At 44.2% G+C, this 23,800-nt stretch overlaps 1 protein-coding gene across 2 annotated transcripts in view; it reads right to left on the reverse strand.

The window, feature by feature from the left end:
• UVRAG (UV radiation resistance associated) overlaps positions 1 to 23,800 on the reverse strand; it is a 406,695-nt gene that overhangs the window by 268,619 nt on the left and 114,276 nt on the right. The window contains exon 4 of one of the 2 annotated variants that reach the window (XM_078658530.1): positions 215 to 376. The exons of the other annotated variant lie outside the window; for it this stretch is intronic. Within the exon in view, the coding sequence (XP_078514656.1) occupies positions 215 to 376 (162 nt within the window). The remainder of the gene's footprint in view (positions 1 to 214; positions 377 to 23,800) is intronic. 2 annotated transcript variants of the gene reach the window in all.

The following is a 23,800-nucleotide window of genomic DNA, read 5'->3' on the forward strand; positions in this document are numbered from 1 at the left end:
AAACTACTTCGGATACCAATGACTAAATAAAAGAAATACTGCAAAATAAGAAACTTTAACATACTACAAAACAGAACGCCTTGGAGTGGAAATGGTTTGTGTGTTACACGAAGCTGACATACATTTAGACAACAAAAAATAGAGGTCCTGGCACCTTCACTGTGCACTTATCGACATCATTTCTTTAAAAAAATATTTCACTCATTAACATTACCTGCTGTCCCAAATATTTGAGTCCACCCAGATTTACTTCCCACTCAATCAGGATTCGATACACCTCGTTTTTTCCTCCCCAGATCCTCACCACAAAACTTGACACAGATGTATCTAGTCGGTCGGGTATAATCCCAAAATCAAGACTCCTCCATGTTGGATTCTGTTAATTATAAATGACAAATTATAGGGAATAAGGTTAACCTAGAACTTTCTAAAAATTAAACACACTACTAGCACCAAACAATAAAAGAAGTATACACATATTATTAAACACCAGAAATAAAAAAATGGTAATGGAATGCAATTTAATTAAACACATCTCCAGATTTAAACCATGAGGGGCATGAATCTGATTTTGGGCAAACATAACTGGAATTTTACATAAAAATAGGTCAACCTTTCTTGACTTAAAGGAAAGTATGCATTCTTCAACTGAGCAACTCCATTCCTATCCCAAGAGTAGGCCCAACATTTCTGTAAAAAAAGGTCTGCGCCATTTAAATTATAAAAACAAATAAAAAAACTTTAAGGGGAATGAGGCACATATGGAGCACTTTGAATACACACGTATGGGCGTCATTTGAAGAGCCGGCTGTGCACTCAATGCAGTATTGTTCCAACCAGTTATGATGTAATTAAGGCACATACTAAAATGATGCAGATGTGCAAATTGTCCTTAAACCAGGAACAAACTTAAGAACAAAGTCCATCAAAACAAAGGTCTAATAACTTTCAGAGTACCAATCACTGTGGGCCAGCTTCACAAAAATAAACTTTCACTTTTGTATAAGTTTACTACTTTTAGGTATTCACCAAACTACACGCAGAGTTTTACGACTCCGTACTCCTTACGTATGTGTACGGAGTTCTGAACACTCCACAATACAGGTGGAGATCTCTGCACACATAAGTATAGGGAGTGCAGAGTTATAAAAGTTCACATGTAGTTTCTGAATACCTAAAAGTAATAATCTTACAAAAGTGTGTAAGTTTAACTTTGTGAGTCAGGGCCCGATTGTTTACTTTTCCCAGTTTACTTGTACCAGAAAGAAACAATCCATACATCCATTTTACAAGTCAATCTATTTTATGGTGGGAATTTAGCTAAAGACCATTATAGGCCTGAAAAACATAAGTTACCACCAGACAATGAAACTTCAAGAAAAAAAATTATAAATAGACGTGGGTAGTTTGGCCACCTCATTGGTGACATTTCCCAGTGAATATTTTAAGCACAGTTTTCTTCACAAAGCAGAAATAAAAACAGTAATACAAATAATTTAAAAAGACTTCAAAGAATGATGAACAATTGACTTTAATAAACATATTTAAGGTGCAGTAGAGGACCTTTCCACATAAATGTCCATGCACTCTTCCATCCCACCCCTCCCCCCCTCCTTCAGCCCTATATTTCATTACAGGAGCAGCACCCCGGAATCCAAGTACAAATGGCGGCAGGGATAGAATTTCCCATAGGGAAAACTTCCCAGTGTCTAGATTTAAAGCTAAAAAAGGTTCTATGGTTAATCTAAAGATGAGTAATGAAAGGTAAAGGAAAATCCCACCATCTATGATAATTCAAAGTCAAAATTGGCATCAAGAGGAAATAAGCATGTGTCTATCAAATTCTTGGACGGTATTCAGAACTTGCTATTCACTTCCGTTCCATGCCAGACCTAGTAACTGCGTAAACACCTTTCCTCATACGTCCCCGACCTTGTGGTATATACTAATACTGAATCCACCTGCTTGAAAAACATTCAGGATTTGACTTGCATTACAAATCCATGCTTAGTCTTTCTGGCAGTCTGCAATCTTTTCCTGCCAAATCCTACATTTCCTAGAATCCTATGCTCATCATTTTGTCTAAATATTAACAAGAGAGTAATGGGTGGAGGAACACAACCATTTGTTGGCTCCACGCTGATCTTATATCCATCTCCTATATCTGGATATTTTAAAGACAGGATTTGTAACTGCAACTGTGACGGAGGAATTAACTGATTTTTAGTCTTCCGGGGGAAACTTTTGGCCAATTTATCGCACACCTCTTTAGTGTTAATGTTGTAAAATGCTATACTGCCTTGGGTGTTTAGTATTCTAATGGTTGAATTGCTATGCATGTGTGGTCTATAGGAGTATTGACCACCTAAGGTACTTAGTGCATCAGCCCCTTACTGCATCTTTCTTCTCGCGGACTCCTGGTGCGATATTGGCAGTTCATTTAGAAGTAGCATTCTTTCCTTTTTATCTACATTGTACCATGTCCCTGACATGAAAACATTCAACTTACCTTTGCGCCGGGTATCGCGTCTCTGCTCCTACTCCTCACCGTTTCAGACGGAAGCACAGCCAGGCCCCACTGACCAATCACAACACTGCAATGCAGCATTTTGATTGGTTTTGAGCGTCCTGGTTCGACACTCAACCAGGGAATAGGGGCATAGGCTTGTTCTCCATGCAGGCTGTAATGCATCCTGCATGGAGAACGGGGAAAGTGGAAAGTGCGCATTACTGGTTTGGGCAGCCTGAGAGGGCCGTCAAAACCGTTATTGCGCACTTAGGTTTGGGCAAACCACTCCTCCCTGCTCACAGAGCAGAGCAGCCCCGCCCACAAAGCAGTATCAAGCATAAAATGATAATAATAACTTTAAGTTATTATCATTTTATGCTTCTTCACACTGCTTGAAAGCAGTGGGTTGACGCTCCTCCGCCATAGCGAAGGAGCCATCACTGCATACAAGTGGTTAAGACTTATCAGGTAAGTGTTGCCACCCCGACCCTTTCGCCTCCCCCGCCCCAGGAGCGCCTACATTGGCTTTCAAAGCACAAAAAGTACCCAGACCCCTGCTCCCGCTCCGAGCTCTAAAAAGCACCCAAACACCTGTCCTGAGACCTTAAAACTACCCCCTCCCCCTAGAAAACCAACCCCTTCCCCCGAGCACTAAACAACGACCCTGCCCCAAAAGCCCTAAAAAGTACCCCGAGCTCTAAAACAGTCCCTCGAGCCCCCAGCCCTAAAACGACCCGAGCCCTAAAAACTACCCTGCACACCCCTAAGCCCTAAAACACTACCCCAACACTCCCCCGAGCCCTACAAAAGGACCCCTCCCCCCTGAGCCCTAAAAACAACCCAGACCCCCGAGCCCTAAAAATTATCCCGTACCCCAGAGTCCTAACAACTACCTGCTCGAACCCTAGAAACTTCCCGACCGCCAAGCCCTTGAAAACAACCCCCCAAACCTTAAAAACTACTCCCAAGAACGCTCCCAAAACTTGACCCCAGCCCTAATTACCTCACTGCGTTCCCTTCCGCTACTTCCTTTTCCTGGGCCTGCCCATTCCAGCAGCTCGACCGCGCACTACCATAACCACGCTTATGCGTGGTTAAGATATATAAGCGTGGTTTCGGCAAGAGTGGTTGCACTTGCATTGTTTGGACATGTATGCCTCTTTCCACGTTCTTCCAATCGTTTCCCGGAGGAAAATTCTCTAACAAAGAAAGATGCAACTTCCTACTGCTTTTATGGCAGATGTAATTAGGAGCTCATGATTGCTTCTAGCAGCCCAGACATTAGCTGTAATTTCAGTAACAATGTCTCAAATAATGGAGGTCCATTACATTTGTTACTTGGCTGCGATGTTAACCATCATACTACATCATCCACCAAAAACCCACTATAAGGCGAGGTCTTTGGGATACTAGATGATATGGTGCTCATCCTCCATCTTCTCGAGTCAGACTTAGAAGAAGCAGGATGAATAACTGATCTTCAAGGAGAATTAACAGGAGGAAGAGGAGCATTAGAGTTGTAGACTTCAGTATTTTTCGCAATCTCCTGTCCTTTCATTCTTCTTTTTACTAGGACGTTCGTCTAACTGTCTGCTCTCATGCCTCTTGTTCTTCTTGTACTTGTCCTTCTCATGCAGACAATGCTACTTTATCTAGAAAGTGGCACAAGAGCTGCTTGGAACCAACAGGATGCTGGAAGTCATCTGCTATAGTGATGGTTGGCAGTATCTCAGCCAAGGGTTCTGGTTTCGACCAACAGATAATGTTAGTCATTCTCCTCTACATTTTACCCTCTTCACTAACCGGGGAGAGCGACCCCAAAACAGCTGGGCCTTCTTTGCTGCACCCCAAGGTTGTCAGCATCGAGATGGATTTAAATGTTGAATTAGAACAATTGCTAGATGCAGAATACTTCGAGGCAGAATGCTTTCATTTTAAGTTGAATGTTTCGATGTTACCTGAAATCGCAAATGCACATTTTGTGCGGAAATCTGGGGCCTCGAGGGGAGTCAGACTTGGTGATAAAAAGAGCAAATGTGAGGGTGATGCCTCTATCAACCTGCTGGGGCTGGTGGATTGAGAAGGTGCAGGGCTAACTGCTTTCCAATTAGGTTGCCGGTGTATTCCCTCACTGCCCCTGAACCTCCTATATGGACATATTTAGCACTATCTAACAGAGTATGTCTGGAAGTCACACGCATATGTTGTGCTCAGCCTTCCACGACTCCCTAATCCCCTGAGAAGGGCACTTATCAAAGAGATGTGGCATGAAGACTGACGCTGAGGTGAGCAAATGTCTTGAGGAAAAGCAAGAAGTAAGTCCCTATATCAATGGAAAAAAATAAAAAAATCATAAGAAAGTAGCTTGCCAAAGACTTAAGAGTAAACACCTCCCTCACCAAAACAATGTTCTCAGTCCAAAATATGCATTAGAAAGGCAGAAATGTTTAAGATACCCTTATCTGCGAGCTGGAAAATAACGATCTGCCTGTCTCACCATTCACTGTATTAAATGAAGGTATAGCAGCTCCTGGAATTCTTAAAGGAGCAGTGTCAGCTTGTGAGACAGCGAGAGAAAATAAAAGTTAAAAAATATCTTTTATACACGTTTTAATTTATGTTCAGATTTTTTATTTAGAAAAAATTATATTTTAAAACCAGTGTTCTAAGGATCCTGCACATAGTAAAGATAGAGAGAATCCTTTAACTGAGAACTGTGTGTTCTTAATGTTGACCTTTCCTTGAGGAAATACAGAATACATTTAATATCCCTACACCAAGCTGCATTTCTTTGTACAATCCGCCCACTTGGTTTGTTTAGCCAATGGGTGGAAGACTGCCTGAGTTCTGCCTCCAGCAGTCAGTGTTTAGTGAGTGCGCGTGACTTTATGAAAGATACCAACATCAAAAACCGCATTCTTAGGCAACTAATATTTTGCATTATGTTTTCTAGATTCACATTCTCTGTAGACAATATTAAACTGCGATTTATTCGGGAGGCTGGAATGATGCTGGTATTTCATCTGAATGAAGTCTTCAGCTCAATCTATCCAACTCTTGATATCAAACTTCTATTTGCGGAAGAAATAGTTCAATATGAAATTTACCACCAAACTCCAGCATCAGTCATGACGGAAACATAATTGTTGAACCTCTGAGGTGGAAGAAGGTACACTGACAAGTTGAACACTAGAGCCCAAGGACTAACCATGGATAAAGATGACAGAGCCACATAATCAGTATGGAGGGCATACTTTCAGTCAAGAATCCTGTGAGGTCAATATTTCCTGTGCATGGGAGGTGGTATATTTTATAAGTACTTCATATATTTTGATCCTTCCAAGACGAAACTTGCTGTTTAGAGAGCGCACAACCCCTACCGTCTTCAATGGCATGATTCATCCAAGTTTTCGGACTTGACCCCCGATAAAGGATGTTAGCTGTGTTGGGCTCAAGCTTGTTGGGAGCTCTTTTGGCGATTCTCTGTAGGAAAGGTATTAGAACTACTACTTGTGCAGTCAGTTTTGCAGCTATAACGGCACAAGTGTTGTACAGGATGGATGGTGTCTGGGCGATTAAAACGGTCCTATAGTACACCATTTATTTCAATGAAGTTACTCTACAACAACTTAAAAACCAGAGGGTTGTTTATGACCCTTCATGTTATGCAACTCAATAGGTTTTTTGACTCTAGTGTGCCCTAACTGGATCAATAGCGATTCTTCAGGATAGACCACCCCTACTACCTACTTACCCCCAACCACCTTGTTTGGGTGACATTTGTTTGTGTGCACATTGTATAAGATTTTTGCATAAATTGCCTAATTATTGGGTTGCCACATTTGCATAATATCAACCATCTGCTGCATAATTTGCAGACTTCACCAAACAAATGTGACAGACCCTTTTTGTGATGGCTAACTGTTTTCCTTTCAGTTGCAGATTGCTGTACTGAAGTGATAAACTGGTACTGAGGTGCAGCTCTGCCCAAACAGGATTATCAGATGTTAAAATCACTAAATAACAGTGCTACGGATTGTGCCGCTTTACTGCAAATAATTAACTTTTTCTTACTGCATACATTTGTCAAACGTGCCAAGTAATGTGATCCTTCACTAGTTTGGAAGTTTTTATTAACCGTGCGATTAATTAAAATCTTTACAGTAAAAAAATAAAAAGTACAGAAAACGGTAATTCTAAAACTTCTTTGCATTATTTAAAACAAACGATGTATGCCTGTACTGGTTAAAAGAATGGTATAGAAACAAACAAAGTAGAGAGAGAGTCTTAGTCCCATTTGATTGGCCTTTCCCAGCGTTGAAGCGTAAGAATGAGTCTTTGCTTTCTTTCATAGGGGGACGTGCAGGTGGCACTATCAATGATGCTACGTGACAGGTACACTTCAACTTTGATCCGTTACATTGGGGGTGACCTTCCCAGATGATAAAATGTTATCGTTGTATGTTTTTAGTGCTAGTCTGATTTGGTGAACAAATTTGGCCAATCTCGCTAGTGTCATAGTAGTAGTGGTTGACAAGCACAGGGCTGATGCTTCCGAGCAGGTTGTTATACTCCGATTAAGGCAGATCGGGCGCAGCAGTCGCCGGCGTTCGTTCATGAAATGAGGGCAGTAGCAGAGAAGGTGCAGCCAGGATTCCCTTTTGTACGCACATAGCCTACAGGATATGGCTTCCCCTCTTTGGGCCCAAGCGGGGTTGAAATCTACTATCCCGAGCGTGATCGCCGGGACACTCTCCGGAGTAGCTGTGCGCTATATAAAACTATTTTAACATTAACATTAGCTTCATGGATAGAATTTGGCTTCGGCCCTGCGTTGTAAGGGCCTCGCTTAGATAAGACTGTGCTTTACCCGCTGTGTATGAGTTATTTAGGGGTTCCAAATTGGAGCTTCGGTGAAGGGATTTGTAATCAAGTTCAGATCCTTCACTACTACATAATGCACTGTCCCGTATGTAAAAATAATGAGCATGCACATATCTAGGGCAAATGGTGGGAATAACTTACTTGATAGTCCCTAGTTACTCCTGCATATTAGAGTACTGTTTGGCTATTTCTAGTCCTCCGCCATCTCCCACCCATAGACCTCCTCCACCCCATCAGGGAAGCGGGTTTGCATTCAGCAGTACTAGCATCAGTGACAGGAGGGCCATGGAACACAGAACTGACACTGAGGCACACTGGGGAAGGTTGACAAAACAGAAGGAAAAAGAACAGGCACTGCTGGTGAGCAGTACGAAGAAGAGTACAAGAGCCGGTACACAAGGGAAGAGCTGACTTGGGTAGCATGACAGGGTTACAGTGACAGTGAGAAAGAGACTCACAGAGAGATCCCAGACTATACTGAGAGCTGGAATGAGGTGGCCGATGTCTGGCAAAGGGCAAGGGCACAGGGGTAGAAATGACACTCAAAATATTGGTGAATGAGAGGAAGAGGGTACAATGGTAGAACCGCTGGCTGGGGCAGTTATGGTGCTGACCCAGGCGAAATGACCAACTAAGCAGTGGCACAAATGCTGTAAACAAAAGTGGAAAGAGCAAAATAAAGGACAGATAGATCAGAGAATGAAAAGCAGGAAAATTTAGCAGGAAGTCAGATCATTTACGGACAGAGTAAGAGCAGGTGACAGGGCATGATGTAGATTTCAGAGACGCTCTTCTTGGTCAACAGTTGCAGAGTTGGGAATTAAAGAGTGTGCTGTTGCCACCTCTAGTGATTGGTCTGAGTTGGAATACCAGCAAAGGCAGACTCTTCTTCTACTTTTTGTGCTCAGTGAATGTAGCTCGATACAAAAGGGTAATAGGAACATTGTTACTTAAGGCTTACTATCTTTATAAGCGTGGCATGAAGCTCTATAAAAAACAATTAACCTTACTATTATTAATCTTGCCGTGAATTACTGAGGAGGGCAGGAGTATATAATAGTACCATGCAGAAAATATTGCTCTTGCGGAAAGGCAGGATCAGGCTGACAAGGAGACCCTATTTCTGCCTTTGAGCCCCCTATAACGTTTATTTGCTTTGCTTGTTAGCATTATTGTCGTCTAAGACAGACGACAATAAGAGGTGTGGTGCAGCGGCCAGGGCAGCTGACTTCGGAGCACAGGGTTCACGGTTCGATCCCCGGCTGCGGGGTCAGCTCAGCACCCAGTGACCCTGGGCAATAGCTCACTCAATTTCCACGACGGCCCCCAGCGCCTTGAGACCCGTAAGGGTGAGTAGTTCGCGCTTTACAAATACGGATTTACATTTCCAAGACTTTACCAATATTACATCATTGCCAAAGACTTTATTTCATAATGTTCAGGTGCTGTGTGCAATCCCATTTATATGCATTTACAATATAATGCTTTATGATCTTCAATAGTCATGAAGCACAGTGGTTATGGATAGGATTTACAGTGAAAGTTCATACGCTTCTTTTCTCACCTTACTTTAAATGTTCACAAAATAAGATTGAAAAATATTACGTAGGCGTGATCAAAAACCTCTCAAAGAGAGAAGCTTCAGCCATTCCGGCAAAACATCTACAACAGTCTGCCAAGGTCAATCTTTCTTGACTTCAAGCTTGTTTTCTCTGGAACAGCCACATAACACTGACGAAAACCAGCTGACCAAGGGCAGGTCGCAGAATGCAAACATAGGAGCAATGAGCAGGTATTTTGTTGCTTAGCTAGAACTATGGAATAAGTGAATCCATCAAAGATTTTCATATAGTACACAGCTGATTTTCTTGTTTGTCTGCTGTGCTTTCAATTTAACCACAGAAAAAACGGGGGAAAATACAATCAAAAACTGGAAATCTAAATGTATTCCTGATATGCTTGTTGACCAATATGTATTATCTGTAGATAAGTTGCGAGAAACGTGTAATTGGCAGCCTATCCATTTGTTCCACTTAATATGGTATTTTGGTGCATACCTGTTCTTGCCTAAGGGCCAAGGAAAATCTACTGTGCGTGGTATTGCGTGGTATCAAAGAAACTTACATACCAGGGTGGAGGCCAAGGTACATTAGGGAAGGGCAGTACAGGTGAAACAAGCGAAGGACTTGGCTTAAGAGGAGTGGAAGCCTGCAGCTTCAGTTGTGAGAGCAGGGGAGGCCACCAAGAGGACAGGCAACAGATGAAATCTGCAGGGATTGAGAGACTGGTGATGAATATTACGGTGGAAAATAACAGGGTGGGACACGGAGACACATATGGGGTACAGAAGTAAGTGTAGGAAGTATTCAGAGATCTTAAAATGGGAGATGTGCTGTTAAAGGGCTATAAAAACAAATTCCTATTAGTAATCGAGTCGTTTCGTTTGTTTATTTATTTCGAAGGTTAAAAACCATCATGAAAATACATCACAATAAAAAAAAAAAACATGATCATAAACTTTCTCGACGACATCTCATTAAAGAAAGGAAAGGGGCATCACATTTAAACAGGAGAGTTATTGATACTAAAAGGGCCAGAGTGCAAATGACATACAAAGAGTCCAAATCACATAATAGATAGCTCCGTTGCCTACCAATTTCAACAGCCCATAGTGTTTCTCAGTTTAAAAGCAACTTTAAGAAAGCTTATAATGGCACATAAGGTTCGCATTTCGGTGGCTCTTTGCAGAAACAGTAAGGCAGATTTGGCATGGATGATTTTGGAGTCTTTTAAAATCCCTACTAAAAATCTTTGACGGGGTGTTTTAAAATAAGGACACAATAATACAAAATGAAGGGTGTCCTGCGGAGACCTATTGTCGCAGCCGCAGGCACCCTTCTGCTCAATTGTTGGAGTAAACCCTGATGGGTGAGCTAAATTGTGGTGCAACAAATTGAGCCTAAAACGAGTCAATAAAAACCTCTCGTGCTGACTATGCAATAAAAAGAGGTAAGGTTCCATGCCAACTTGGTTTGAGACTAGTGAACGAGCCACTACCGAGGATTTAATAGAGTCAAACTCCCTCCTCCTGCCCCTAAATTTGTCCAGCAATTGCCCTTGTACCGAGTGACTGGTGTATATGTCCACCAAGGATGGGTCCAGAAATAATCTTTGTTCATCTATTTCCCCCAGGGTATCTTTAATGTATTTCAGCCAGGGGATTTGGAGGGATTTTTCTTTCGTCAAGCAATCCTGGATGATCTGTCTTGATAGTTCCGCGTGAGGATTTAGCCAAATTTTGATCCAGGCCAATATGGGTCTCAGTCTAATCAAGTCCGCTATATATGTTATTCCCAGCTCATTGTGTGTTACTGCAGCGGAAGTGCTCAGCGGGAGTTTTAACAGTTTTTTTAAAAATTTCTCTTCCTCGCTTTGAATTAGTTGAGCATCTCTGAAACCCCAGACTTCAGATCCGTAAATAGTCTTTGAGATGCTGACTGATCTATACAGGGTCAGCACCTGCTCTGGGGACCACCTTCCCATTCGACGAGCAAAGTTTAATATGGCTCCATTAGCTGAGACAAGTCTCCTCGCCCTTTCCTCTACCAGCGGGGCGAACTTTAGCTTCTCGTCGAATAAGAGACCCAGATATGGGAATGTTTTAACGCTGTCCAGGACATGATCCCCCAGTTTAAATACAAATTTCTTCTGGGGTTTCTTCCCCACTATCATAATGAAGGATTTTGTCATATTTACAGATAGGTCCAATTTTCTCATAAAATCTGCAAAACCCTTAATTAGGCGCTGCAAGCCGACCGCCGTCCGGGCCAAGAGGACGGCGTCGTCGGCGTACAAAAGTACTGGCAGATGACGTGAGCCCACCTTTGGACAATCGGTTCCCAGTGCTAAAAGATCACTCTCCAGGCCGTTTATATAGAGGGAAAACAAAAAAGGTGCCAGGATACACCCCTGCCTGACCCCGCCCGAGCACAGGAAGGGATCGGTACTCACCCCCCCCGCACTGTAGCGGACCTTGGCAGTGGTGTTCCAGTGGAGTTCCCTCAAGATGTTGATGAGGTCCGGATCAATCCCCAGATTAAACATGATCGACCATAGTTTGACTCTGTTAACATTATCAAATGCAGCTGCTAAGTCCATGAACCCCATGTACATGGTACCTTCAGACGCTTTGGTGTACTTAGCAGTAAGCAGGTACAGGTTGAGGCACTGGTCGGTGGTTGATCTCCCAGCTCTGAACCCATACTGGGTGTCCACCAGGATATTATGTGTGTCAGTCCAATCCTGTAGACGATTGAGAAGTGCCCTCCCCAGTACCTTAGCAGAGACGTCGATGAGCGAGATTGGTCTATAACACTGCGGGCTGTCCCTACAGCCTTTCTTGTAGATCGGGACAATCACCGCAGTGGACCATGATCTCGGCAGGCCCGTTTTGATGGCAGCATTCAATACTCTCATTACCACTGGGGCCCAAAGATCCGTATTGCTAAGAAAAAGATCCGGCGGGGTTCCATCTGGGCCCGGGGCTTTATTTCGTGTTAGCCCTAAAATTGCCTTAAGAGTTTCATCCAGAGATAATTCGAGTTTTTCTGCCCTTGGCCCCCTCCAGATTCCGTCACCAATGTCTACATCCTGCTGGTTATACAGGGATTTGAAATGGGCGATCCATTGTTCCGGCAAAATGTTTGAGCTGATGACTGGGGAGGTTGAGTCGTGGAAACATGGTTTATTTATAATTTTCCAGAACTGGGTGTAGTCCTTGTTTTCACCGGCCTCCCTTAAGTCTGCCCAAATTTCCTTTTGGAGAGTGCTTTTTCTAATCTTAACCTGGGTTTTGTAGTTTTGTCTACAGCGAGTAATTTCATTTTTGTCCCTTGGTGTCATTTTCAGGCTCTGTTTTAAGTCTCTTAACGCTTTAGAACAATTAGTATCAAACCATCTGGGCGTGGATTGCAGGTTTACGGGCTTCTTGGTTGTCAGGAGTTTCTCTATAATTTTAGTTAAGAGTTCAAATGCCTCTACTACTCCTCTGCCCTCTATTGTGACATCTAGACAGGCCTCTATGTGGTCTTTCCCTTCACTGGCTAATTTAACATAAAAATCTTGGGGGTTAATCACTGACCACCTCAGGCGTCTCCCTTGATCTGTTGGTTTGATTTCCACTTGTTGGATCACCCCTGATGCATTTTTGATGAGATCTTTCCCTTTAATTTCTACTATAATAGGGTTGTGGTCACTAAAGGGACTCCACTCTGTCCTGGTATTTATGATCCTTTCCCTAGCCCAGGCAGATATCATGACGTAATCTATTATAGAGCCCCCTCCTTTACCCTTAAAGGTTGGTATTGGGCATTCACCAGCCTTATAAGCGGCTAGATCCATAACCATAGTAAGGGCAAAGTTTTCTAGTAACTTCATCAATAATGTACCCTCTTTAGTATGTGAGAAGTGGGGGCCCTTTTCTAAAGGGCAACCTGACCAGTCGGGAGTTAGGGGGGATAATTTGGGGCATAAGTGGCAATTAAAATCCCCCATCAACAAAACAGTTGGTTCACTCCCCGTCATCCTTTGATCTAGTTCCTCAATTAGACCGCTTTCCAGTTGCTCTAAGATTGGGTAGTTTCCCTCCACTGGTCCGGAATTATAAAAATTCACGAACAGTAGACACTCCCCCTGATGAGTAAGTCTAACTGCTTGTATATTATCTGAGGAGCAGTCGTTATATGACCAAGAACCCTTCAGGTCTAAGTCTACATATAGAGCCAGGCCTCCCTTTGCTCTTCCCGAGTTGGTACCCTGTGCCGGTTTAAAGAAACATTTATAGCCTTCCAGTTGGCATGGGCCCGAGTCTCTAGCCCATGTTTCCTGGAGCGCTATAACATGAAAACATTTGGTAAATTCTAGCCATTCCTTGTTTTTTAATTTGGCTTCCAGCCCTGCGACATTCCACGATAGGATAGTCAGGCCCTCCCACTTTCCTTTGCCTATTGCCACAAGGGTTTCAGTAGCTCTCTCCACCCCATCTGATGGTAATTTTAGTTTGGCTGTTTTTTCCTTTTCCCTCTGAGGCTGGGGTGAGTCTAGTCCCCTAGTTAGTATACTCTCCTCGCTCCCCCCTATGGTCCCTACTTGTGGGCCGAGATAGCTACTAATGGCCGGGCTTCCAATAAAGTTCTTAGGGGTGGGTGGAGTGACATTGAGTCAATCTATGTCCTCTAGAGATTGAAATGGGGCATATCTATTCCTCCATTGGGGGTAATCACGGTGGGAGTAGGGCTGTTCGAGGTGGCTTACTAGTCTAGGTCTGCGTGGGCGCTGTGATCTAACCAGCGACCATCCACCCTCGTCCTCCACACGATTGTTATTTCGTGTCCTTGGGTAGAAATATCCAAGTGGGAGAGCACGAATTGTGCTGGTTTGATTCCTGTTGGAGTTCTTCAGGATGTACTCTACCAGACTGGTGTCCGTGAAGTTTGCGACTATACAGTCTCCTCTAATATCTTTCTCTCTCCCCCCCACCCAATTTACCCTTCTTACACTTAGAATCTCTCCTCTTTTCCCACTATTCAAGGGTCTGTGGGTGTTCAACCATTTAGAGATTTTTGAGAGCAATTGTGGGTGTGTTTCTCTCTCGTTAGGCCTATTTTCAGGTACCCCTGCGAAGATTATTACGAAGGGGGTCGCCTCAGGGGGTAAATCTAAGTGAGGTGCCTGAGGATTAATGTTGTTAAAAGAATCTAGGTCTGTATCACAGCTATTGTAATTCCCATCTCTCTGTGGGCGCTCATCTTGTCTCCATTGCATTAGTGGTTGTATGGGAGGTTTCTCCCTCTGAATGTTATTCGCACCCTGTTGTTGTCTCCCTTTAGGGTTATCATTTGTACCCCCTTTGGGGTTTTGGGCAGAGTTGGGGACCTCATGGATCTGAGCTATAGCCTGTTGATCATGGCTAACACAGTTGTTATTCTGAGCCCTCTGTGCGTTTGCCTTATTATTTGTGATTTCCTCCGTTGATTGTGAGTGATCCGCAGAGGTTTTTGCAAGTACGTTTTCTAATGCCTTGGTTTGTTTGGAAAACTCACACATTATTTTGTCTACCTTGCTTATAATGGGTTTTAGTTGTGCCGCAATAAAGGATTCTAACTGTGTTTTAATATCCATTACTACTTGCTCAATCCACCCTGGGGGAGTAATGTCCACTCGTGGGTTATTTTCTGATGAGTTATACTCTTGAGGGCTTATTGGGGAATTAATTCTTGTTGGTGCTTTCCTCTGCCTCTGCTGGCCCTTATTCCTCCCTCCTCGCTTCCTTCCTTTCCGGGGGGGCGTGTCTATAAGTTCCGGGGATTGTGGCCCTGTGGTTTGGGCACAAGGGACCTCCACTGTGTCGTAGTTTGTTTGAGACATGCTGCCCTGGGTGTTTAAGCTATCAATCAATAATGTGTCTCTGGGGGGTGTTTGAGTGATGGCAATGAGATTAGGTGAGGAGGATAAGCTCCGTTCCATTCGTTCAATTTCCCCTGTGACTTTTTTTAGCATTAGATCGATAGCTGTGGGTTTATTCCCCTTTACGTGGGCTGCCTCCTTTATTTCCCCCTTTGTTGGCTTAGGGGTAGTTCTCTTGGGAGGCTTAATCCCGGTCGAGCGTGTGTTGGGGTGAGTTGGCATCATTCCCCTGTGATCTCCTTCCTTCTCGTCAAAACTTTGTATGGCGTTGGTTTCTACCAATCCTCCAGCAAGCAGTCGTAGGGATTTAAAGAGTAAGTATCACGTGCTCCACTGACCTGTGCAAATGCCTATGTGTGGTATCAAGTATGTGCGGACCAAAGGGAGTGGCCCGTCCCGTCCCTCGCCGTCCCCGGACGGCCTTAGACGGCCCGCCCTCTGCCCGGGCTCCGCCCAGCGTCGCCCGCGCGCGTCCCGCGACGCGGGAGGTGCTCCTGGTGTTTATGCACCTCCGGGCGGAAGCTGCACGGGTCAGGAGGCGGCGTCCCGGTCCCGGTAGTGCTGGGACGCTGGGAAGTGTAGTCCTGGTGCAGCGCTCCTCCCCACTCGGCAGCCGTGAACCTTCGGCGGCAGGGGAGAGCGTCAACAAACCGGAGCCTCCTCTGCTGGCAGGTACGCTGTTCAAAAGTGCCCCCAAGCTGTGCCAATGACCCCCGCTCCACCGGAGGTGCTCCTGGTGTTTATGCACCTCCGGGCGGAAGCTGCACGGGTCAGGAGGCGGCGTCCCGTTCCCGGTAGTGCTGGGACGCTGGGAAGTGTAGTCCTGGTGCAGCGCTCCTCCCCACTCGGCAGCCGTGAACCTTCGGCGGCAGGGGAGAGCGTCAACAAACCGGAGCCTCCTCTGCTGGCAGGTACGCTGTTCAAAAGTGCCCCCAAGCTGTGCCAATGACCCCCGCTCCACCGGAGGTGCTCCTGGTGTTTATGCACCTCCGGGCGGAAGCTGCACGGGTCAGGAGGCGGCGTCCCGGTCCCGGTAGTGCTGGGACGCTGGGAAGTGTAGTCCTGGTGCAGCGCTCCTCCCCACTCGGCAGCCGTGAACCTTCGGCGGCAGGGGAGAGCGTCAACAAACCGGAGCCTCCTCTGCTGGCAGGTACGCTGTTCAAAAGTGCCCCCAAGCTGTGCCAATGATCGAGTCATTAATTACTGTGGTGTGCAAGGGTGCACATCAGTACCGCAGAGAATATTGCTATGGGGGGGAAAGGTGGAATCATGTGGAAACCAAGGAGCAAAGGTGCACAATAGTATAAATGAGACACGAAAAGGGCATGGATTAATGCCCCCAAAAGAGGAGAGCAAATTAATGAGGTACAAGTTGTGGGAAGGTGGGCAGGGAGCTCACACCTGCGCTGAGGGGTTCCAGAGAAGGCCTATGACAGAAGGCATTTAACAGCTGAAATAATGTTTAAAGAACCGAGGCCCTTGTGCCCAGTATTATGTATAAATGCCACAGTACAGGAGCGGGAGACATATTGGGAATGGAGAATGCAGATTTGACCCATGTAAGCCAGAGTATAGTTTACAATGATTAACTTGTGCTGCAGGATACAAACTGGGACTGCAGGGAGGTGCTAGGAGTTGATGTGGGGAATAGTGTTAATTAGTGTTTAGGAGCTCGGTGGTAAGAGCATAGTGGGCAACAAAAACAATGGTTTGAGAAGGGACATTCATTGGAGATTGTAAGGTACAAGGCAGTTTTGAAAGAAAGCATCATTGGTAGAACACGAGACAGGCTTTGGTAAGGTTATTGTGCTGAAGATAAGAAATATAAAGACTTGGGTGGCGGTGTGGTGACAGCAGAGTACAGGCTTTTCCATGCAGGGGAGTCTGAAATGCTAGACCAATCTGCGCCCGAGAATTACCAATCCCAGGTATGGAATACATAGTATGGACAACTGGTAATCAATTGGTAATTGCCCTGGCTGGCAGGGATATTCTGACAACTTGTGATGCGAAGGGAGAAGAAAGAGCAGATATGAGGGAAGGACTACCAGCTCTGAATGGCCCCAGTGAGTGTCTAAAGAATTAATCAGATAATACATTTAATGTGTCCCCTATCAGGATGGTGTCCTTGGGACAAAGGGGTAAAGGGCGATAGCATTTTTAAAACAAGCATTTACAATGCAATAGGTCTCGCAGCATTAAAGTTTGAGTTATTGGCATTGTGTATGACAATGCCAATAGTTAGTGAGGCCGAGTTCTCACAGCAGGGTCAGCTCTCTGCAGAGGTGACGCAGTAAAGATTGTAAATACAGTACCTCGAACAGCTTCTTCCATCTCAGGATCAGGAGGGCTGAATCTTGTCACGCGCACCATGCTGGAACTGCCGAAACTCTCAAAATGAGGGACTGGGGAAGAAGTCTGTTTATTTCTCTTCAGTGAATGGCCACTTTAAATGTGGTGGTGGGGTAAGCAGGGATGTCTGAAGCGGCCCTGAGAGGACACTCCCTGTGCGGCTCCACACTCTGTGAATATGAGCTGTGTAAATGTGTCTGTGAGTGGCCAGCACTTGTGTACGAATTACACTAGGAGGGACAGCTGCTTCACAGAAGGTGTAATCGACAATGTAGTTTTAGGACCACATTTACCTTTAGTGGTGCTAATAAGGAGGAATGTGATCACATGCATGGCTGTCCCTGAGAGCCCAAATGCAGCCAGATAACTGGATTAAAGGACAGTAGTAGTAATGGGGAGCTAGAACCAGAGCAAAATGTGGAACCTACACCAGGATAGCAAAATGTGCGTTCTCAAGAGAAAACTGAGAAGTGCTGCAAAGCACAGGTTGTCAAACACGTGATACGGTGATACAGGAGAAACAGTGAATAATATGAGAACGTACTGATGGGAGAACATCAGTTTTGGACTTTAGGTTTTGAGATATCGTCCACAGCCCCCTTCAAACATCTGGTCCACTAGCACTGTTTGCACAAATTCAACTGCTATGTGTTAGCTCGCTCACAGTATTTATAATTGTACTCATTAATTGGGAGAAAATACTAGTTCTACTATGTGAGGGGGTCTAAAGAAACCTTCATCAGCAGCAAATAGACCACCAGAGACTCAAACAAGCAGCCATCAGGGACACTGGGGATCCCAGTGATCTTTCATGACTTTTTAGGGGTGACCTTGAACTCTTTTGTACCTTATCACTAGACAACACAATATTCAGGTTTTCATGCAGTTGTTTACAAAAACCGTGCCAGGATTATCGGCACAGCAAGCCAAAATGCATTTTGCCCTTGGCACCTCCCTGCCAGCAAAAGAGTCACATTTACAGCTCCCAAATGCAACTCAGTACATTATTACTATCTGGTAGCACTGTAAGGCACCTATCTCAGCTCATCTTAAGGTAGACCTTTAGGATGAGGTAATTAGGCTGCAATGGTGTAAACCACTCTAACACAATATAATATATAATGCTTTACCTGCTCGTTATGTGACTTGAATTAATTTCAATGTAAACAAATATCAATTTGCAGAATACAACATAAAAAAGGGCATTAATAGCAAGGAGTATTTTTTTTGCGTTAAACATGGATGAAAATAAAGCTTCCTTTGGCAACTGCTTTTCATTCACTGCACAGAAAACAAGTTCCAGAACTTACAGGAAAAGTAGTTTCGCCTTTCTAAAAACATTCCTATCCATCTCTGTTAGTACAGGGACACATTATCGCTATGGCTTGATTCCAAATACTTTCTTTCTCTCGTAAGTATGTGAGGCCGAGTTCTCACAGCAGGGTCAGCTCTCTGCAGAGGTGACGCAGTAAAGATTGTAAATACAGTACCTCGAACAGCTTTTTCCATCTCAGGATCAGGAGGGCTGAATCTTGTCACGCGCACCATGCTGGAACTGCCGAAACTCTCTCAAAATGTGCCTAACGAGTTTAAAATATCCACAGTGCAGCAGGCTCCAAGTTTTAAGCAAAGCCAGCCCCCCTCCCCACAACCCAGGAGACCTTTCACTAGGTGTTCAGCAGAGGAGCACCGAAAGGAATGTTCGCAGTCTCTTACCTCTTTCTCCTTATCTATGGAAACAAGCCGTGAGCGTGCACATCCCGAAACCGGAAGTTCGGGAGCGTCACGCCTGTCGTGGGGCAGGACTCCGGGGCTCCCATGCCTGAGGGAGAGCCCCGCGGAGGTTGCAAAAGTCAGGAGTGGCGCCGATGCGGTTTGTGGGGCTTAGTTGTACTGGGGGCGGGGGCGGGGGCGGGGAGGGGTATGTGGTGTGTGTCTCTGTATGTGTGCGCGTGTGTGTGTGTGTGTGAGCTCGTGTGTGTGCGTGTGTGTGCGCTCGTGTGTGTGTGTGGGTGTGCCTGTGTGTAACACGAAGCGAAAGCGGGGGGTTGGGGGGGAGAGGCTGTGTGTGTTGGCCGTTACTGCATACGAGTGCGAGAAGTGCATGAGGCTTGCAAGGCTGACCGTCTCGGCTTCCCAGGAGACAGGCACAGCGAGCGCGTTTTCAAGCGCGCGACCTGATCAGATGCCTCCTGTCTCCTGGGAAGCCGAGCCGTTGACTATAGGTCTCGGAGGCGAGACAGCGCTTTCGCGCTGTAATCGCCAGGTGCGAGACCTAAAAAGAAAGCTAGGTGTCTGCTGCCTGATTGTGAGCTGTTTGAGAGAGGAGTTTGTCAGTTTATAGTAGCACTCAAGAGTAAACAAAACGGATGGCACATTAACTGCCCGCTTGTCTCATCTCTTCAGATGCTTTTCACCAGCATGCACTATGACTGGATTCTCTAGTAATCACTAGATGCATCTCTGTGTGCCAAAAGCACTTTCAGTTTTTGGCCCCAAAGCAAAGGTGAATGAAAGTCAGATTCCCTTGGACAATCTTAGCATTTTAATGCGGTTTTGTCCTTTGAGCCAATGAAATCAAGTGGGGAGATCAATTTCCTCTTTTCTGATTGGCTGTGAGCACCAGGGTACCACAGCTGTGGTCTTGCTTTGTATACATCACAATTATGGAGAAAAATATATAATAACAACAATTTCACACTGAAACGTGAAAGAACTCACTGTACAGCATTACTAGTTTCAGGAGAGCAAATTACTCTACTTGTTCAGTGGGTTAAATGGCCATTAAAACTTTCTGATACAAATGCAAATCCATATGTCCCAGGGTGCGGGCGATACAAATTCCACACAACTGGACTTTAATATGAGGCTGTACGGTAATCTGTTGATGGTCCGAAATCTAGAACTGCTTCACCCTTATAGAAGGTGATATAATGATAATGGACATGGAAATTCTGAATATGTTGATCACTTTGTATTGGCATAAATGTACTTAAATTGTATACACATTTATTCAACTGACCCAGCAAAAAAATGCTTCTCTGTCCAGCACCAGAAACTGAATACAAAGTGCAGCTATTCTAAATTGGACCATGTCCAAACTACGTTGAAGTGATCTGTTCAGCCAAAGATGGAAGAAATTATTCACAAGGTGCTGGTTCCCCTCTTACTTATGGAAGGCAATCAACTCCCTGTTTTGATGGTGTTGGGCGCACCTTGAATATGAGCAACTAACAGAAAAATGTCGGTGTTGCAGGGACTCTGTTCAGGAACAGAACTATGCTTGGGACCATAGAAAATCAGAAGATAGGGACTGAGTCACCATACCAACTTGGTACCATGAGCCGGAGTCCAACTATCTATAGTGTCTCACTTTCTCTCTTAACATTTAAACTATTGTGTTCTAAAATGCAGTATGCTTGCCACAATCAGAAAACTGCCTAGCAAAAATGCCATCAACATAGTCAGTAAACCGTATATTATGAAAAGCCGTCATATTATAAAACAGATTAGCCTAACCCTCTCCCCTTCTACAGAAGCAAACTGATTATACAGCAAAGATCTCTGGGATTCGTAGCGGACCCCATACCTTAGCATACACAGATGGACGTTCTACATCTTAGATACAACTGTGATCTTCTCTCAGAAAACTCTTTCTCCCTTTCAGTTACATTGCTGTGCATACCTATATGACAAGGTGTGCATGTTCATAAACAACAGCTGCATTTCTGAGTTGTGTCTAAGTGCTAGCTCCTAACCAGAACATAATAGCAAGAGGCGTTATTGTTTGACCTGATCTGTGGTGTCCAGACTAATTCTCAGAAAATAACAGAATGAGAAAGCAACTGCAGGTTCTTTGTGAAAATAAAAGAGGCCCAAAGGCAAACGTGTTTATATAGTAACGTGTGCAAAGCTAATGCAGCCTGTGTCGTGGAAAGTTAGGCTAACATAGGGAAAGCTACAATGGGCCATGCACGGAACACATGACCTCAGGATTGAGACACCACATTCTGAGTGTCAAAAAAGATACTGACTTTGTCTCTCCAAGTTTGCATATGTAATAAATTGCAATGGTGCGATCTGTCAATGTCTGTGCTCTGAGTCTACCCCACCCCTACAAATATTTCAGAATAAAGCAAATAACTCACTTTACTGTGCTTAAGTCAATGGTTCATATTAACAACTGCTGAACTGGTAACTATAAAGAGTCCAACATAAGGGAGTTTCACAATTCTTGATAAATAAAATACATCTGAAATCATGCATAAACATTGTGGCCATGTTCTTGGAGAAAGATGCCTTCAGAAAGGAAAATATGTTTTTAAAACGTTACTTTAAAAAGGAGAGATTCGATACATTTTGCAAAGATATGTGTACATGCAGGCCTGCCAGAAATAACAGTAAGTGAATAACAGGGAGATATCAACAGTTGACATAAACCAGTGTGGACAGAGTGCTGGATCCCTTTGTGCTTAGAGATAAAGGGGAAAGATATTTAGAGGTGGGAGACAAACTAGTATCGTAGCACTCGAGACACAAAGTACATCTTCTAATAATGCTTTCAAACATGCATACAATTAATCATAATATTAAAGGAAATCAAATGTCGATTTTGCGCAGGAATTTCCTCTCTCAGCAGCTTTAGTCATGACTCGGAGAAATGGCCTACTTCTTCCAACAATGCCATTACAAACAGATGAAATGGAATGAGTCTGCATGTCAAGAATATTTGATGCTGAAGCTCTTGTTGAACACTTATTAGAACCAGGCCGGTTTCAGTAATTGATGTTAAGCGGCAAGAGGGACCTCCAATGAAGAGTGTGGTATTGGTCAAAGCATAAGTAACCAATAAGTTAAAATGTTCCAAGTGCTTGTAAGCCAACATACTCTTTTGGAGATTCAAGGAGTATGACTGATTGCGCATTCCAATCCTTGAGAGGTTTATATACTATGCCTTATTGCAACAGGCTTATACAAATTCCCGACGGACGAGTAATCAGTTATCTGTTGAGCAGGAGATTCTGCTGATTGTCTGGCTTTCATGCACCTGGACTTGGTGAGGTACTTCACCAGAGAAACTTGAAAGCATCTCGGTGAAATGACTGTCTTTCACACATCCGAGTGATTGGCTCACTAGGTATTGAGCTGCAACTAAGCTTGGAGGGTGGTTTACCAGGGAAGCTTCACAGTAACATCCTGATCAACCCCAAATGTTACTGCTCCCCTGACGAATGTCAACTACCCTGAAATTCGTAATGAGGGGTTGAGCACTGGCAACAGTCATATTTGATTACCAAAACTTAATTGTGCGTAAAAATACGTCTGTAAACTGCCTATACCCGAATTCACTGGGAGTTAGAGTGCTCACATGCTAGCGGTCCTTCCACCCACTGGAATTTGTTGCAAGGCTTGCACTGTTCTTGTACATACCCCACACCAGTGTCACCCTACCCTTTTACCGTCAAACTCCTCCATCCTTCCCCCGTAAAAGAAGAGGAAACCACTTAAGGTCCATGTTAATTACTGATGTTTCTCACTTCATGCACCAGATGCTTCACAGATGCCACAAAACTTCCTGCTTCCATTTCCAGCTGACTGGTCATCAGGGCTTTTTTTCCAGTTACAGTGATGAAAGTCAAGTAGAGAAGACGGACAACCACCTATATTCCATCATTACTGTTCTCTTGATAACTTCATGTAAAATCCTATCTCTCCAGTCCATTGAGTCAACCACCAATACTGCTGTCCCGTGCCACATCCCCAGGTTTCAGGGAGAATCTAAAGGGCTTCGCAATCGTGTAATTCACAAGTCAACAAATCTGCAAGCACTCTTAAATCATACTAGAAGGTTGCATATCTGCCAGTCCAACTACCATACTGGGGTGGGTGCTTCACAGAAATGTGTTTGCCTCACATCACTCATTTTGCCCATCATCCAAACCTGGAAAGGCCCAGAAAATGCAACCATATGAAGTATGTAAGATGTAAGATGTTTTGAACAGTCAACTTTTGGGATGGTGTTTTGCTTCCCTAATGAGGCTAGTGGCGCCCAGCCCATAGTTAAAAATTACCAACTTCAAACATTTCTGAATCCTAGATCCAGAAGAATTCAAGCTTGTGTGGCTTATGTGAACTCCACATCTTTTATTTACCCACAATCTGCTGCAAACATTGAACTTTGGATTTTTAAAAAACTACACACACAATTTCTTCACACTTATGCGACATTGTCCATTTTAGAGCTTGAAGGTTCTAAAATCTCCTATCCTCTCCCACCCTTTTAATCGCCCATCTGATGATGCTTGAAGTCTATTTTCCTACCCCTCCAGTTTCAGCTCAACATTTAACATTCTACTGGATAAGCTGTCCAGTTTCTTTTTTGCATCCCTAACTACTGTCTCAATTATGTTTGTCTTCGAACAAAAGGTGAGAGTGTTCAGTATTAATTACCCGAAGCAGGGTTCTCTAACCACGCATCACTGGAGGGATAAATGGATAAGCTTTCTAGGTACTCTGACACTCACCTCTTAATGTAAAAAATAAAGACATCTTTTTTTCTTTCCTAGACATGACCGCCTGATATGGGGAGTA

This window comes from Lissotriton helveticus, chromosome 8 (assembly GCF_964261635.1).
Source record: "Lissotriton helveticus chromosome 8, aLisHel1.1, whole genome shotgun sequence".
Taxonomy (NCBI): domain Eukaryota; kingdom Metazoa; phylum Chordata; class Amphibia; order Caudata; family Salamandridae; genus Lissotriton; species Lissotriton helveticus.